The 18,713-nt window shown below is 46.0% G+C and overlaps 2 protein-coding genes across 3 annotated transcripts in view; one reads left to right on the top strand and one right to left on the bottom strand.

Annotated features, from left to right (window-relative positions):
• LOC309860384 (uncharacterized protein C10orf95 homolog) overlaps window positions 1-18,713 on the top strand; it is a gene marked incomplete at its 3' end in the record, with an annotated part of 370,467 nt that overhangs the window by 51,829 nt on the left and 299,925 nt on the right. The gene's annotated exons all lie outside the window — the stretch shown is intronic.
• Window positions 1-18,713, bottom strand: part of WBP1L (WW domain binding protein 1 like) — a 61,886-nt gene that overhangs the window by 4,780 nt on the left and 38,393 nt on the right. For both annotated transcript variants that reach the window (XM_082722508.1, XM_082722509.1), the window contains exons 2-3: window positions 11,585-11,687; window positions 196-357 (exon numbers count right to left, since the gene is read on the bottom strand). In XM_082722508.1, coding sequence (XP_082578634.1) covers window positions 196-357; window positions 11,585-11,687 — 265 coding nt within the window. The remainder of the gene's footprint in view (window positions 1-195; window positions 358-11,584; window positions 11,688-18,713) is intronic.

The following is an 18,713-nucleotide window of genomic DNA, read 5'->3' as shown; positions in this document are numbered from 1 at the left end:
GCCTTAAGGAATGGTCAGAACCCAGCCAGGGTGGGGCTGGAACAGCCCAATGGCTTCAGGCTGCCCCGCCCCACAGCACCAGCTCCTCTGTGCTACAGGTGAGCGCCCCTTGACTCCCGACCGGCGCGACTCCGCACTACGCTGGGCGAAGGGGCCCAGCGGGGCCCACGGTCTGGCGGCTTTGGGTATACATACTGAAATAAAATGGCAGCGCTGAGTAATTGTGGGCTTCCCGGTAGGCAATCAGGTTGATTTCATGCTGCCGCTGCTGGGCCTGAAGGCGATGCTTGGCTCGGCGGTGGTGGCACACGCAGCAGCAGCTCAGGATGATGATGATGGTCCACACCAGCCAGAACCCTGGGGGCAGGGAGGCAAGGGCAGAGAGGCACACAGGCGCCGTGAGCACCAGCCAGAGCAGCGGCTTTCCCAACACAGCAGTCCCCGGCCGGCGCCCACCTGGTCGAAGCTGGCAATGTCAGGCCTCCCTGGGTGAAGCCACATTTGGAACCCGTGTTCAGTTTCTAGAAATGTTCGTGCCCGAGTGAAAGATGGGATGGGAGAGGGCAGGAGGCCCCCCTTCCCAACGCCACTGAACCTAGGTTTCGGGTTTGGCGAGCATTAAATATGCTCACCTTTTAGGACATCTTCGTCCTCTCTTAAGGGATCTCTGAGAAAATGATTCTGGCTTTCTGGTTACCCATCTCCCACCCCTCCCCCAAGCCCTGCTCAAGACCTTAAGGCCAGCTCCCAGCCTCGCTTCCTGCTGCTACCAGGCTGCTCACCAAAAGCAAAGGGCCCCTCAAAATCCCAGGAGATTAGCAACTACAAGGGGCCTCGTGGGTTCTCCTGATAAAGGAATTCTTAGGGTTCTCTTGTTATCACCAAAAAGATTATGGGTTCTTCTCTACCACGTACACTGGTATAACCCAAGAGTCACTCAAGTTACAGGTGGAAAAATTCTAATTGCCTCAGGTCCATCTCTTCCCTAGAGAGTGTAAATGACTTCCTTCGCTCTTGATATAATCTGGTACAATTCCATCTCCTAGAGTTGCAAATAACACTCCCACCTCCCTTTGGGCTGTGATTTCATTAGACTCAGGGCCATTAGCAGGCTGCCCCTCTTTCTTCTTGCTCCAGAGAGGGGTAGGTAAGGGAACAGGGGAGAAGGCCCACAGCCCTCTCTTCTACAGGCAGACTATTTTTTTCTCATTTCCCACTGTGTTCTTGGATCATACTCAGAGAATCTTGACAGACCCCAATATAAGACCCCTACTCCAATCTTCAATTGTAAGCAGAAAATCCTTTAAAATTTTCTTAAATCAATGAGCAATTTTGCTTTTAAAAAAATACATATATATACATATGGAAGAGACTGGAAGGAAAAACACAAAAAATAGTGACTTATCTTTAAATAGTGGGATTATAAAAAATTTCAGGTTCTGCCTTCAAATTATAAAACTGGAAACAAACTAAATCAAACTTAAAAATACCTATGACTAGAGGCGCCTGGGTGCCTCAGTGTATTAAGCCTCTGCCTTTGGCTCAGGTCATGATCTCAGGGTCCTGGGATCGAGCCCCATATCGGCTCCCGGCTGAGCAGGAAGACTGCTTCCTGCTCTCCCACTGCCCCTGCTTGTGTTCCCTCTCTCGCTGTCTCTGTCAATTAAATAAATAAAATCTTTAAAAATAATAACAATAATAAATTTCTGGATAGGTTTTGAAATTCCTCTGGGAATGACATGAATCATTAAAATATATTCACAGAATACTACTTCTGACATATAAAGATGTCTCTAGTATTAGAATGAAAAAAGCAAATTACAAAACAGTATAAAATATAATCCTACTTTTTTTTTTTTAAGATTTTATTTATTTATTTGACAAAGAGAAATCACAAGTAGATGGAGAGGCAGGCAGAGAGAGAGAGAGGGAAGCAGGCTCTCCGCTGAGCAGAGAGCCCGATGCGGGACTCGATCCCAGGACTCTGAGACCATGACCTGAGCTGAAGGCAGCGGCTTAACCCACTGAGCCACCCAGGCGCCCCCCTACTTTTTTTTCTTATAAAAAAAAAAAAAGAGCATATATAAACATCTAGAGGGATGGTTAGGAAGTTAATCATGGGGCTACTCCCGGAAGACAGAACAGTAAAGTTTCTGGTACCAGATCCCCCTTTTTTTTTTTTTTTTGCTAATCTGCATTTCATTTTATTTTATTTTATTTTATTTTATTTTATTTCATTTCATTTTATTTTACTTTACAGAAAGAGAGAGAAGCAGGCTCCCTGCTGAGCAGTGAGTTCAAGGAGGGACTTGATCCCAGGACTTTGGGATCATGACCTTAGCCGAAGGCAGATGCTTAACCAACTGAGCCACTCAGGCACCCCCATTTCTAATTTTTCTAAGATGAACATATACTTCTTTGAAATAAAAAGAATACTTCTTTCTCAATAAAAAATTTATCTGAGGAATAATTTTTTTTTTAAAGATTTTATTTATTTATTTGACAGACAGAGATCATAAATAGGCAGAGAGGCAGGCTGAAAGAGAGAGAGGAAGAAGCAGGCTCCCTGCCGAGCAGAGAGCCCAATACGGGACTCGATCCCAGGACCCTGGGATCATGACCCGAGCCGAAGGCAGAGGCTTAACCCACTGAGCCACCTAGGTGCCCTTATCTGAGGAATAATTTTAAGGTGAATTGTTACTAAGTGAGAACAGATGGTTGCTCATTTATTCTCTATTCCTGAATAACTTTGAATTATTTTTTCCATTACCAATGCTACATGTATTTTTTTACAACCTGCTTTGTAATTATAAATTTGTGGTTAGAATTCAAGTTATTTCCATGTGTCTCTTGTCAGAATGAGTTAAGACCATTTTTTTAAAAAGAAGAAAAAGCCCCAGGACACCTGGCTGGCTAAGTCGGTGGGGCATGTGACTCTTGATCTTGGGGTTGTGAGTTCAAGCCCCACACTGGGTGTAAAGCTTACTTAAAAAACCAAACCAAACCCAACCCACATTTCCCTCACACAGCCTTATATAGGAATAGTCCTCTGATTTTTTTTTTTCTGTTTGTACCAGAATACAATATTCTAAAAGATAGCACTGACGCTTAGGGTGTGGGCTCGGGCAATGGCTTTTTCTGCCCCCCAGGGGTGTCCCTGGAGACTCTCCCCACAAAGCCACCTCTACAGAATGAGATGGGATGGCAGCGCAGCCATCTGGCCCTGGCAGGCTGGCAACACCACTGTAGGGCTCCTACAGTGTCTAAGCCCGTGTCAGTGTGCACTGGAACCTTCTGCAGAGGCCTGGCAACAAGAGGACAGGCAGCAGATTTCGTCCCTTTATCCCCTAGGCAGACAGAAAAACCCCAGTTCCTGGCTGGTTCAGTCAGTAGAGCCAGTGACCCTAGGTCTCAGGGTTATGGGTTTGAGACCCACATAGGGTGTAGAGGTGACTTAAAGATAAAATCTTGGGGAAAAAAAAAAAATAATAAGATCTGACCAGAGAACATGTACATTAAGTTGAAGTCAGAAGTCTCCCTTGTGGTTCTTACCAGATTTGCTGCGGACCTTTGCTTAATTTCACTGACATTTCTCTCCTGTGGCTGCTGGCTGACTGAGGACTAGATAAATACTGTCACAGGGGCCCTCTGAAGTGGGGCTGAGGCCAGAAAGGAGCTCTGGGAGCCAAGTGGCTCCCTGTTGCTGTCCTGTAGCAGGCAGCACAGATAAGCACGCTGCGCCCGGCTCCAGATCTGAGAGTCCTGTCTAAGCGGTTCTGGGCTCACCACTCTTCCATGGTCCTGCATGTCTCTCATTTGCCCAGCATAATCTCACAATCCTTCGCACCTCTGTCGTGTTCAAATTCGAAAAAGTACATTCTCCCAAGAGATGACTGCATCTGACTCGACTAGTTTTTACCTCCCAAGTCATTTTTTTCAGTAGTTTCTTACCTAAAGGTAAACCAACTTTTAACTTTTATGCTGCAAGATAAGCGATCTAGGGGCAATATTTCTCATTTTATAACATAATTTTCTTTTCTTTTTTTAACGTTTTGTTGTTGTTTTTGTTTGTTTGGGGTTTTTTTGGTCTGTTTTTAAGTAAACTCTACCCCCAACATGGGTCTCAAACTCACAACCCCGTGATTGAGAGTGGCACTACTCTCCTGACAGAGCCAGTCGGGATTTTCTTTTTTTTTTTTTTTTTAAAGATTTTATTTATTTATTTGACAGAGAGAGATCACAGTAGGAGAGAGGAAGGGAAGAGATCACAGAGAGAGAGGAAGGGAAGCAGGCCCCCCGCTGAGCAGAGAGCCCGATGTGGGACTCGATCCCAGGACCCTGAGATCATGACCCGAGCCGAAGGCAGCGGCTTAACCCACTGAGCCACCCAGGCGCCCCAGGATTTTCTTTTTAAACACGCACTTTTGGGGCGCCCTAGGTGGCTCAGTGGGTTAAAGCCTCTGCCTTCTGCTCAGGTCATGATCCCAGGGTCCTGGGATGGAGCCCCATATCTGGCTCTCTGCTCAGTGGGGAGCCTGTTTCCCTCCCCCCACTGCCTGCCTCTCTGCCTACTTATGATCTCTTGTCTGTCAAATAAATAAATAAAATCTTTGAAAAATAAATAAATAAACACACACTTTTAATGAGAAAAAGCTCAGGTACTAATTCTCATGTTGGCCACATATTTCTGGTTTTCCCCTTCTGGGCATTTGGGTAGGCTTGACCTTTGTGGCTCCCTTATGATTGGGCACAGCTTCGGGATTGGTTCTAACTAACCAACAAGGGTTGGAAGTGACTTCTGTCACTTAGAGACCAGGATATCTCTTGTTTATGTAAGACCTTCCTTCCTGTAGTCCTCCTTCTACCACGACAGTCAGCATTATTCCAGACAGAGATTTTGGGATCAGTTTGGCATCAGGATGATGATTGGGTGGGAACCAAGCTCCCATCCAACCTGCGATGGACAGAGTGTGAGAAGTAAACACGTTGTTTCTGGCTACTCCGTTGGACTTCTTTGTCACGAAGACTGACCTATAACCTATCCTGACCAACACGGTGTCTTTATAGGTTTTTCTGGGGGAAAGGATTGAAGCATTCATTAGAGTGTCACTAGAATTCCTGAGAATTCTTGTTCCAGAAAATTCTGGAACAAGAATTCTTGTTCCAGAAAAAAGGCTGAGATCCACCAAACTGGAAGTATAATAGAAAAAGGGAGGTAGTGTTTTGTTTTGTTTTTTTAATTTTAAAGGAAAAATTAGGCAGGGCAGAAGGAGACTGGGGGAAGAAATGAGACAACTGGAATACACACCCTTGGCAAAACTGCCTTAGTCATAGCTAAGAGAACCACTCATGTGTTCACTGAAACTCCACCACCTTACTTTTTAACACAGTATTATGGGTAAAAAAAACTCTCCCCACTATGTGCCAGTTGTATGATGTTATATTTATCTAAGTCTCAAACTAAGTTCTAATTTCATTTCTTTTTTTTTCCTTAAGTTTTCATTTATTTATTTATTTATTTATTTATTTATTTATGTAATCTAACCTCTACACCTAATGTGGGGCTCAAACTCACGACCTTGTGATCAAGGGTCACATGCTCTTCTGCCTGAGTCAGCCAGGTGCCCCTAATTTTAAGATTTTATTTATATGTCAGAGAGAGGAGGCACACAAGCAGGGAGAGCGACAGGCAGAGGGAGAAGCTGAGCAAGGAGCCTGACCTGGAACTTGATCCTAGGACCCTAAGATTATGACATGAGCCAAAAACAAATGCTTAACCCACTGTGCCCAGGAATCCTATAATTCCTTCATTTCTAATATACTACAACAAAAGCTTATTTGTGTAGATCAAAACTGAGGGAAAACTAACTTGGAAAAAGAATGGGTCCAGTGGCAAGATGGAGTGTTAGCGCAGGCCAGAAAACACCCTTAATGAGTTGGTCCCACTTGATGGAGTTAATGTGGAAAGGCAAAAGGCATTCTCATCTGGGTCCCCACAAAATAGACTCTCTTGAAAGCCATTTTGGTCAAAGTAGTGTCCCACCAAGTTTAAAAGGGATAATACCCAGACTGGTCCCCTATGGAGTCCTACAAACTTTTGATCTCTTCCTTAGATCTTACAAACAAGTTTAAAAAAGAAAAACCTAATGAAAGAGACACACAAAAGCATACCCTCTTCTTCCCCAAACACACACCTATCCAGAGATTACATTTCCCAATGACAACTTTGAACGTTGTGACCTCATGGTGGGGAGGATTTGTCATGCTAAGCAAAATAGAAAACATGTTTTGAAAAACAATTACAGCCCACTGTAGGAACTGAGTCATGTGCCCTGAGTTCACTATAAACTTGGGAAAATACCACTCCCCAAATGGGCAGGAAATTCCTCATTAGGAAGCCAAAGCACACTGTGAATTAGCTCTCCTTCTACCCCACAGGACGGCGGTGACCTCCCTGGCGTCTTGCGGCGCTTAGAGGAGCTTCTACCATTGCCACTATGGAAAAGGCCCCAATTTGGGAAAAGAAGCCCATGAAAGGCTTACAAGTTCATCTCAAAGACTGGACAAGCTTCTTAGAAGCACGACTGTAGATTACTAAAGAGAAGAGGCAGTGACCTGGTTCAGATCACAGCTCACAAAACCACTGCCTAGCTTTGTGACCTTGGTCATTTTGTTTTCACTTCCCTCATCTGTAGAACAGGGAGTATAATGATTTCTACCTTACCAGTCGTTGTGAGGTCCATATGAGTTAATACTCAGAACCATGCTTGGAGTATGGTAAGTTTCCTAGATTGTTACTACTACTGTTGTTACAGGTGTGACCACAGATGGGAAGGGTTTTCTTTCCATTTCTCTTTAAATTCTCCCCAAAAATACTCCATTAAAAAAAGCAAGGATGAGAAACAAGTCCAAGTCTGCTTCTAGGTTCTGTTCTTTGCTAAATTCACTGGAAAACCAGCCCGAGCGCTACTGATCAACCTATCCTTGTCCAGAGAAGCCTGGACTTTAACCCAGTGGGTTAAAGCCTGGACCTCTGGAACAGAGGTCCAATCGCAGCTTAGAAGAAGGCCCCAGGCTTCCACTTCCCACTCTGCTAAGGGTGGCAAATGCTCTGAGCTTTTGTTATGAGCAGCTCAACAATGGACATCTTAGGATAAGCTAAAAAGAAAAAGTTAGCAGGTGAAAAACAAGTGAATTTGTCTACAGTCTGTTTCATGCCACCTCAGGGGAATTCCACTGTCCAGAAACACTCCCTTCTCCCCAACTAAGGCCCAAACAAGGGAAAACTGGTGCCCGAGCGAAGGTCCCTGAAATTATTTCAGGAGCAGAAATTCCCAGCTCCAAGCTCTCCCTGCACAATGTAGTGTGGTATGTGGAAAGACTCCTAGGATGAGAATCAGGAGTTCCAGCTTCAGGTTCTTTGGCCTGAACATGTTGGTGGCCTCTCTCAATTTTGGTTTCCATCTTTGCTCAGCCTGTTCCATGAGGGGCATCCTCAGATGGGAATCAAACACACACAATTGAGACCCTCCACGACCAGGACCCGTCACCCCTCCAGTCTGACACATACAGTGCTGGAGGGGGTTGCTTTGGAGTGAGGCGCACTGACCCAATCTGTCAGCTGCACCCAGGTGAACAGTTCCTTCACAGGAAGGAACTGACACACGGAGGTGACAGGCATTGTTCACAGGTTTGTTCTTGATGTGCACGAAGACCTTTCTTGTTGTCTCACATGTAACAGAGTTCCAAGCACATTAGTACCCTCATCTCCCATTCCTTCCCAGACAAGCCCCATGGCCCCAGGGGAAAGGTCAACATCATGTACACTCTGTTCTTTCCCGTGGGGCCCTGGCCTACTGGGTTCCCTTGCCTGTGAAACCAGTCTACCCTTATTCCTATGTTTAAATCCTATGCACCCTTTAGCGCCCACTTCAGATGCCACCTCTTCCATGCAGCCTGCCTACACCCTGCCTAGCCAAAGCAAACTGTCCTTCTGAACATTCATAGAAGTTCTGGCGCATATATTCCACTCTCTACTTTGTCTCACCAGTGGGGCATCTTGTCTTATCTCCTCTCTCTGCTCGGAGTCTCTCTGTTGATGGCAAGGATTATGCCTCTCTACAGTTTATGCCTCTCTTGCGGTTTTTCAGAACCGTAAATTCATAGGTTCACCTCACACCTACTGAATAAAAAACTGCAAACAGGACCCAAACATCCATGTTTTAATAAGCCCTCCAGGAAATTCAGAGGCTTGCCAAATTTTGAGAACCCCTGGAATAAGGGTTTACTGAATGAATAAATGATTGAATAATGAATTAAAGGACAAGTGCCATAAAAATGTATGGGATGGGGTGCCTGGGTGGCTCAGTGGGTTAAGCCTGTGCCTTCGGCTCAGGTCATGATCTCAGGGTCCTAGGATCAAGCCCGACATCGGGCTCTGCTCAGCAGGGAGCCTGCTTTCCACTCTCGATCTCTGCCTGCCTCTCTGCCTACTTGTGATTTCTCTCTCTCTGTCAAATAAATAAATAAAATCTTTTAAAAAAAATTTTTAAAAATTAAAAACATGTATGGGATAACAGTAATGATGATGACCAGCTCTGATAGCCTCAGTGATAAAGCAGGACCTTTGCTTCCCATCTGACGCAGGCCCGGGAATGACTACTGCATTGGTTATGCTAAAAAGACATGGAGAAAGGGAGTCTGGGTAAGTGGTGCATGTGCATGTGCATGCGCATGCCCGTGTGAGAAAGTCTTCAGTCTACAGAAGACTCAGCACCATAGAGGTGAGCAGGCTGGTGGAAATGTCTTTTTTGCTTTTATCCCCTGAGGCCATCTCTGTAGGCAACTGTGGTTAAAGAGGTACTCTGACAGAAACTCTGCCAAGGATTTCCTGGCAGAGACTTTATTTTCTTCCAAAGGAAAGAAACAGAAAGAGTAACGCAAAGCCCATTATTTTCACATGTCAGGCAAAGTTTAGAGACAATTTGAGGGAAATGGGTTCAAAGTGACCAAAATTCAGTTCTGATAAGAACTGAAGGGGCTGGGGCGCCTGGGTGGCTCAGTGGGTTAAAGCCTCTGCCTTCTGCTCAGGTCATGATCCCAGGGTCCTGGGATCGAGCCCCTCATTGGGCTCTCTGCTCAGTGGGAAGCCTGCTTTCCCCTCTCTCTCTGCCTGCCTCTCTGCCTACTTGTGATCTCTCTCTGTCAAATAAATAAATAAAATCTTCAAAAAAAAAAGAAATGAAGGGGCTTATCCCAACGCTCATCTTCCCTCCTATCTGGCAGAGGTCAAGACCCTGAGGAGGAGGAAAACCAAAGAATTCCGGGGTGGGGCAGAACACTCGCTGGGCATCTCCTGACCAAGAACCCATTTCTGGGCACCAGTGAGGACAGTTTTGCTTTGACAATGTCCATCCCTCCAGAACTTGGAAAGCATGGTCCACCTCACAGAATGGCGAGTCTTTCCTCCTCATCCAGACTCTGTTCTCTGGCCTCCTCCTTTCCCTGAGTGATCACAACCAGAGAGAGAATTAGCCACCCAACAGCTCCTCCTCTGGCTTTCTTTAAGCCCTTGGGTGAAGTGCCTGGTTCTCAGGCCGCCTCCCTGCCATCTAGGTCTTCCAGGCCCCGCTGCCCGGCCCTGCTGCCCCGCCCCGCCCCTGCCCCGGCGACGGTGACCCAATTCTGGTGGCTACTGAGCCTCTGCCAAAAGCCCAGGAGGCTCTGTCAATCTGAGACGAGGCCATCCGCGACACCATGTTTTTGCAACTGATGCCGCCTGGGCTGGGCCCCAGAAAAACCAACCGCAGCTCTGTGGCTTTCGGGCAGCCCAGCTTCGACTTTTGTTTTAACAAGGGGTGGGAGGGAGAATTGGAGCCCTGCAGTTATCTGCATCTAAAAACATTTAAACACAGTCTGTTCACCTGCTTGGCACTTTGTGTCCTCTAGGAAGTCCCTCCACCGGACCGCTTCTAAAACAGCAACAATCCTGGGTTGCTTCCATTCACGGAGGACTGGTATAGACACCCCAAGCCCTGTCTTCTCCTTGCAAAGGGATTGTACACTTGACTGCCCCTGGATTCCTGGGAAAGGCAGACGAGCCAGTCCTCAGTCCTCGAAAGGGAAGGATAAGGAGGAGGAGAAGTCCTTTTTGGAGGAACCACTCCCACTGGCTATAAGATACATTTACATGCAGAGGGACAGACTGCCCAGCCAAGAGTCTAATTTCCTTTCCATACCAAACAATAGCCCTTCCAGCTGCCTACTGACCACATCACCAGTGTGCAGGGAGTGGGGAGATCAGAGAGTAAAGGGGAGAAAGGACAAGGACGACGGGGCCAGGAAAGACACACTTTGACGAACCAGCTCAGTTTGTTTCCAAATGGAGGGAGTGATGAGGGCTTAGAACTATCTAGGGAAAGAAGCTACCATTTCTCCTCTCTACAGACAGGTGTGAGAACCAGCGTGCTGCTGGTCACCTGGGAACTCTCTGACCTAAGGATTCTTCTGTCCTCCCATTCCTTGTCCAGCATTCTGTGGTATCTCATCCAAGCTTCGAGAAGATTAGAATACAAAGCAAGTTAGTGAACTCCTTGAACCTGGCTGGCTCCCTGAAGACTGTGCTAATGTCACCACCCTTGTGCAAGTCTGAAGGTGCATGTTCATGGCCTCAACCAAACCAGTGGTGAGATGAGGACTGTTTCCACACAGCAGTTAGCTGAGAGTAACAGGGGGAGATACACCGGGGAAGCAAACCTCCAGACATGTCAGCTTGAGCACTGGGGAAGAAACAGAGGGGGCTAAACCTCTATAGTCTCCCTCGCTCCAGGAGGGCTCTGTGAGCAGGGACTTAGGGGAAGGTGATCCCTCTGACAGGGACCAGAAACAGAGGCAGCGCCTTGATGCTCTGTAGGAAATTCTGGAAGCCCTTAATGTTCTTACAAGAAAATGGCATTACAGCTATTTACAAAGACTAGTCTAGCATTCACAGTGGTTTGGCTGCTGTGATCTCTCTTTGCAAAGATGGCAAAGCCTGGGTGTCTGGCCTGGCCCAGGGAAGGATGGGAGTTGTCACTGCTCAGCACACACTGGAGGGGGCATCAGAGGGAAGCCCAGGCAGGAGCTTTCTCAGCAGACAGGGTAACTACAGCCTCTTCAGAAGACTCAGACCATATTCGTTAGCAGCCCCCCCCTTTTTTTCAAAGATTTTATTTATTTATTTGACAGACAGAGATCATAAGTAGGCAGAGAGGCAGGCAGAGAGAGACAGAAGAGGAGGAAGCAGGCTCCCTGCTGAGGAGAGAGACTGATGCGGGGTTCCATCCCAGAACCCTGCGATCATGACCGGAGCCAAAGGCAGAGGCTTTAACCCACTGAGCCACCCAGGCGCCTCCATATTCTTCAGTCTTTAGCCCATGAGCACTCCTTCTCTACAGAGCAGCTGCTTCCAGACCCAGCAACAGATTTGACTCACAACCTGTCCCAGAGAGGAGAAAAGGTGCCCAGCCCCCTGCTTCCCAATGAGCAGAGCCAGTAACCGGTAGGACCCTGGGGTGCCGAGACCCCCGGGGGGGCAAGGACTTACACCAGAGTTCATAGTAGTAGTTGCAGCACTGAGACTGTCCACAGCAGTGTCCTGTGTCACAAATGTAGCTCTGATTGTTGGTACCCACACAGGTTTCCTTATCCTTAAAAAAAAAAATAAAAATAAAAAATTAGCATATGAAACTATGGCTTTTATTATGTTTTTTAAAGATTTTCTTTATTTATTTGAGAGAGAAAGAGTGAGAGAGAGCATGAGAGGGGAGAAGGTCAGAGGGAGAAGCAGACTCCCCATGGAGCTGGGAGCCCGACCCGGGTCTTGATCCCAGGACTCAAGGATCCTGACCTAGGCCAAAGGCAGTCGCTTAACCAACTGAGCCACCCAGGCGCCCGAAACTATAGCTTTTAAACGCCACTTTTCCTCTCATCCCTTTCTTGCTGGTTATCTGCCCACCCTTCACCAAGACGGTCCAAACCAATGTTCATTCCGTGAAGGAAAAAAAAAAAAAATTTGAACCCAAAACAACAGCAGATTGAAGAAAACAACAAAGGTTCATGAAAGGGGGAAGAGGATTCCGCACACAAAGACGACTGGTAAGAGCAAAGTTTTCCTCAGACAGGAAACAGATGCCTCACTTTCTTTACGGCCAAGCAGAAACACTCCATGCCCCGGTGTTCCACTCAGCCGGTAAAAAGATGCTGGTTCCCGTGTAATTAGCAGTACGCTTTAAATAAAACCAGCTTTTCTGTGAAAGTTCCTGGAACAATTAACGCAGTACATATTCTAGGATTAGCATTGAGTCAGTCTTCCTGTCCTTCAAAACACACACTGGTCAAGGTGAATTACAGTGTGATTCCAAAGAGGGCCAAGATAACTTGCCAGCCAAATTCTTCACTCTTAAGAAAAGGGGCGAACTGCCCAGCTGACCTCATCTGATCTCAATTTGCTAGATAATTTTTTGCTTATCAAATGATCTTGACTGAACCTAGGATTCACACTGTGCCTTGTCAGGGACAGTTCCAGAACGGGCACTGCTGAGTAACCGCCCCCACAGTCCACTAAATTCTATTCACACCCCTGGGGGGATGAGGGTGGGGGGTGAAGACGTCTTTCGACATTTCACATTTAAGAAATGAGATAGCCCACCGGCCAACCTGAACTTCAGCCCCAGGTGTACTGTGGACCCCACCATGTTCGCTGAGACCTCTAAGTCAAGAGCTCCATCTGGCTTTCAATGTTTATTCTAAGCCAAAAACACTAATCCATTTACTGGACGTGCTGTCTTTGTGCCAAGCACTGTGTTGGGGTATGTGGGATAAGAAGATGAATAAGTCATTGTCCGCACCCTCAAGAAGCCTGGGGCTAAGAAACGGGGGTGAGGGGGGAGCAAAAACAAAAAAACCCAAAACCACAGCATTGTATTTGCTGCTACTCAGGCTGACCCTGCCCACAGCGTACATCCGGGCGGACGCCTGCCAGTGGAAACTTAAGTCACACGGTCAGTTCCTCCTCTCTGGGCCTTGCTTTACACTCCACTGTCTACTTGGCCAAGGGTATAAACAAGGCACTCCAGCAACCAGCTACAGGGCTAAGGCTGGGCAGAGACCATTCAGGTGCCTGACGTCACAGAGAGAGGACAAGGTAGAGGGCACAGCTAAAGACCAGAACCTGGGCTCAGTGCCCGTCTCTGCCACACAGGCTCAGGTGTTTCCTGGTCTTTAAGGGCCTTATGGCCTTGTGGAAAGGGATTTGGGAAGAAGGAAACATGGTAAAGGTGTCTGAAAGCTCTGACAGTGAGGGTTTCACAACACTACCAACAGAGTTCCCCCCATCTCTGCCTTCCCACGTCCACTGTAAGCACGAAGGAGGTGCCGGGCAGTAGGGGGAGGGCTTGCGGGAGAGGGGAGGCCTGCCCCATCGGAGGTCTCCTCTGAGGCCTGGTGCACGTGGAGAAAGCAGATCTGGGCTCAATTCTTTTGCTAGAACACACCCTCCCTGACTTCAGAGCAAAACACTGCTTTCATAAGGACATCAAAAAGTTTCTCCCAAGTTTACCAGGCCCCGAAATGCCATTCTTTTGGCACTGACTCTCAAGAGCACAGTTCAAAGTGTCCACATAGTTTCTAAAAGGGGCTGTGCTGCCTACACTCCAACACATGAAAGAATCCAGTGACACTTCTGCCTCGGGGAAATTCGCCAGATGAGGTCCAGGCTCTGAACACAGGGCAGCCAACTGGTCCTAAGTGAAGCGTGGAATGGAACGCGTTTGAAATCTAAACAAGTGGTATCCTCATGACCCTACTGGTGTCAGCTTTTCTCTCAGCTTTTCCATCCCCTGGCACAGAAGTCTGGTCTACACAGGATCCCGCTCTTTTTCCCATCTCTGCCTCCACTTCCCTAGGGAGAGCTGAACTCCAGAAGCATTATTTAATCCAGTGTTCCTCAAACGCTTGTACCCAGGAAATCTCGACCCCTGTTCTTCTTCCCCTGCCCCTTGACAGAGTACGCAGACTGCCTGGTGATGGAAACTGTTGTTCTCTGTCACAGGAGGAAGGAAAGCAGGTGGGCGGTTAAGGAAGACAAAAAGTAGACTCATGCACCTTTAGCAAGGAAGGAATGTTGGAGCAGGAGGGTAAGTGAGATGTGAGTCCCAAGGTAAGTTCCTCCAGAAATCTGCCTGTAGGAAAGGATGATCCCGGAACCTAGGGTTTGGCCCTGGATCTCTTGGGTTTGGTCTTCACTACAGAGAACTAGGACCTGGACACAAGGGCCCTAGGAGGAGTTAAAGATGCTTTCCCATGTCTCCTTCAACCCTAAGTCTTTATTAGCCTACCCACCTCCCAACCCCTTCCACAGCAGCCTTGGGTCAACATAAGGGCTCCTGAAATCTGTCTCCTCTCACTCAAAGAGACAGCAAAGAACAGCGGTGTGCAAATGCTGCCTGGTGCTCTTCCAGCCTTCTCTGGAGGGAAGGAGCTAATCCCGAATCACCCAGAAGACTCTCAAAGACCTCCAAGACCAATGTGAGGAAGACACAGGTTAAGAGTCAGGTTGAGAGTCCGGGTCTAAAGCACAGGTCTCACACTGGGCTAATTGAATTAACTGTGTGAACTTGGATCAGTTACTTAACTTCTCTGAGCTCTTAATATCAATGTTATACTGTGAACCATTATTGCTGGGCATGAAAGACCATCTAAGCAGCCCTTTGCATTCACTTAGAACTATTTCGGAAGAGTCAAGTTCACTGACAATGTGGGTTGCTCCAGACACATGAAGAACAGAAAAAGCAACCGGAGAGAATGGAATGGATAAAGTTCAAATATGAAATATTCTCAGCACCTTTTAGGAAGGTGATTATTCTCTGCCTTGCCTCCAAGCATCTTCAAGCACTTTACACACATTACGTTGTTCAGCCCAAGTCTTGAAGAGGGGGCAGTAAATATCCCTCCCACACCCTCTCCAGAAAGTGAACCAAGAAATGAATTGCACTCTCCCTATGGGCAGGAGCTCTGTCTCCTCACCTATCTCCCCCACTCCCAATACAAGCACGGGGCTTGGTGCATAATGGTTTGTTAACAAAACATTGGCTATTCAAACTGGGGGTGAATAATGCAGCTTATGTGGACTGAGCACCTGTTATGCCAGGCACTGTTCTAAATGCCTTACATCTATTCCTTAATCTTAACTTGAAAGCAAGTTATGAAGTGGGCAGTCTCAGGGAATAGAGGCCAAGAGAGGCTGAGTAACTTGCCTAAGATCACACAGCCAGGGAGTGTTTCGAGCTCTTTCACTTGGCCCCAGAGCCTGGGCTTTTACTAGTAAGCTTTAGCTGCCTTGGTTGAGGTTACACTCCTTCAGCTTCTTTTTATACTTCAGTTGCAGTAAATTCCCTGAAAACCCCAAACCAAACAAAATCAACATTTGTCTTTGAAGGAAAAGATAAGGACCCTGCTCTTGTGGAGCTCTTTGACTTTTTGGGAAGAGTAGCCTTCATCTCCTACTTTGGCAGAGAGGACGGGCAACGTGCTCAGGGCGCCTTCCTTTTTTGCTCGAAAGGTGGTTTATTCATATACTAATTTTTTGAAAAGCAGAATGCTGTTTCATCCCAGTGTGGAATGTGGCCACAACAGTCATGATTTCTGTCCTCATGGAGCTTGCAGTCTAGTGAAAGACTGATAAAGCAATCACGCAGATAAAACTACAACTAGAAAGAGAAAAACACATGGTTTGGTAAGAGTTTACAAGAGATTAAGACCCAGGAGTTAGTCATGAAGTTGGTCCAGACAGCTTCTGTGACAAAGGTAACCTTGAATGGAGATCACCAACATGGCTGGAAAATTAGTAACCAGGGAAGAGGGATGGGGAGAACATTCTAGGTAAAGGAGAAGGTACAAGTAGAGATGTTTAACTAAAAGGACATTGCAGAAGAAGTAGGTAGGAAAGTTAGGTAAGTGGGGACCCGTCTGTGCAGGGAGGTGATGAGATCAGATCTGCATTTTAAGGACAGCTCCTTCCCAGCAATGTTTTCATTTGCATAAAACTGCACAGCCAAAAAATTGTTAGAAATGTAGAACTTGTCATAAAGAAACCGTGTGAAACACGTGCTCTCATGCTGAGGTCTCTCATCTCAAGAACGATGGTGGCAATGACCATCAGCTGCCTCGTTTGTTATAGCTATGCGTCTTCAGCCCAGATTTCCCAGCGACTGGCTCTGAAATACAGGGCACACATGGTCCTCAAACAAAAAGCACAGGCACAAAGGAGAACCAAGCAAGACCAACACTGAACTAGAAAGAACATTTTTACAACGGAAAAGGATGAAGAGTATACCTTTTGCACATATGTAAAAAATCATCTCATCTCTTGTGGCAGCATCCACTGTGGGACCAACAGCACTTTCCTCAATAGTTTCCATCTCTTAGAGTTGCTGTTCTCAGCTAAGTCACTGTAAAGGTCAATTAATCAGTATAAGAACTTTCCAAGCACCAGCATAAAGAGAGACACTGGGCAGTAACAGTTCCCCAAGGATGGTTTTAATTTGCCAATTTATGGGGTTGGAAAACCCTGCTAGTAACTGGCAACAGCATCTTCATGTCCTTAGGAAAGCACCGAAGTTTTAAAGTCTGAAACTAAAAAATAGGAAAACTGAAATTGTTCACAGGTGTTAAAGCATAGGACACTATCTTGGCTACAGGGTATGAATGAGTTGGGAGAACTACTTTTGGCTTTCCCTACAGGGAGAAGGAACCGTTTCTTTCTTTAAGATTTTATTTCTTCATTTGAGAGAAAGAGAGTGAGAGAGAAAGAGCACGATTTGGGGGAGTGGCAGAGGAAGAAGCAGACTCCCCACTGAGCAGAGAGCCTGATGTGGGGCCCAGATCCCAGGACCGTGGGATCATGACCTGAGCCAAAGGCAGATACTTAACCAACTGAGCCACTGGTGTCCCGAGAAGCAACAATTTCTAATCAAAATGTCCAATTCCACAAATTAAAGAACAAATATGTATTGATATCCCTCCCCACATGCCAGGCACTGTGCTAGATGCTATCGCTGCAGCAATGAGCAAGGGATTCTGGGAGAAGAAATCCTGCTTCCATGGCAGGAGAGCTAGGTTGGTAACTTTAAAAATTCTTCTTTGTCAAAACTCCTATAAATAGTGGCTTTATAACAATATCCTTTTAATTACACAACTGAGCTAGCAAGAAAGTAAGGAAAAGCCCAAGGGCTCATAAATGTTGGGGGGAACTAGAAAGTAAAGTGGTAAATGAGGTCAGGCTTTTTCAGTTGCCCTGGAAAAGGTGGCTGTTTATTGCTCTTGGGCCCACCTGAAAACAAGGAAATTGGAAACTGGAAATGACATATACAATTGGAAATGATATATTCAATGACAACCCTCAAAAAGACAGAGAAGGCTAGGAAAAAATTAGCCTGTTGGCACATGGTGACAATAAGAAACCTCTAAACTGAGAGAAAAAAAAACCATCTGCTTTAATAGTCCACAACCATAGGTCTTTCCATAAGCTAATTTGAGATCTGAATTGTATTACTACTTGGTCTAAAAATCCTCAAGGCAAAAACTGAACACAAAAAGTGGTTTCAGGCTTGCAATGACCCTGTGATATCTGGCAAAAGAAATACAAAACTCTGAGGAGACCTACCCTCAATCAGGGTACTGATTCCCATAAATAAAGCTCTGTTGAAGATGAGCTCACAACAGAAAATACAAAAACTTATGCAGAAATAAGTCATAGTGAACAAGACTTGGGAAATTCAATGAAAGCAGGTTAAGACTCTTGGAAAAAAACTTAATAAAACAATCAGATAATCTATAATATATAAATGTGTATCAAATTATTGAAACCAAAAAGAAAGAATACAAAATATGAGACATGAACATACTGAAGAAAACAGCGACTGAGCAGATTGGGGGAAAAATGTATAGAAAAATCATTATTGAAATTTAGAAACTTGAAAGATTGGTTACACAGAGATCAGACCAAGTTAAAGAGAGAACTGGTGAATTGGGACACAGATCTGAGAAAATTACTCAGCAAAGGGCTTATACCAATTAAAAGACATAGAAATGGAAAATGAGAATAAGAAGAAGAATATAGAGGAGATGTGATATTTAAAGAGACAGCTGAAAATTTCCCAGAGCTGATTAAAGATGTGGAATTTTCAGACAATAATAATAAACTCATACAGGGGCACACTGTTTGAAACTACAGAACAACACCAAATGATCCTAAACATGTTCAAGTGGGGAAGACTGAAAATTAACATTAAAATAGTAATAATCTCGGGTGCCTGGGTGGCTCAGTGGGTTAAGCCGCTGCCTTCGGCTCAGGTCATGATCTCAGGGTCCTGGGATCGAGTCCCGCATCGGGCTCTCTGCTCAGCAGGGAGCCTGCTTCCTCCTCTCCTCTCTCTGCCTGCCTCTCTGCCTACTTGTGATCTCTCTCTGTCAAATAAATAAATAAAAAATCTTTAAAAAAAAATAGTAATAATCTCTATGAAAATATAAAACAGGATAATAGGATGAAAGGTTTTAATTTTTTTTTAAGATTTATTTATTTGACAGAGATCACAAGTAGGCAGAGAAGCAGGCAGAGAGAGAGAGAGAGAGGGAAGCAGGCTCCCTGCTGAGCAGGGAACCCGATGTGGGGCTCG

This window comes from Mustela nivalis (assembly GCF_964662115.1).
Source record: "Mustela nivalis genome assembly, chromosome: 2".
Taxonomy (NCBI): Eukaryota; Metazoa; Chordata; class Mammalia; order Carnivora; family Mustelidae; genus Mustela; species Mustela nivalis.
This window is presented reverse-complemented; position numbering and strand designations above follow the sequence as displayed.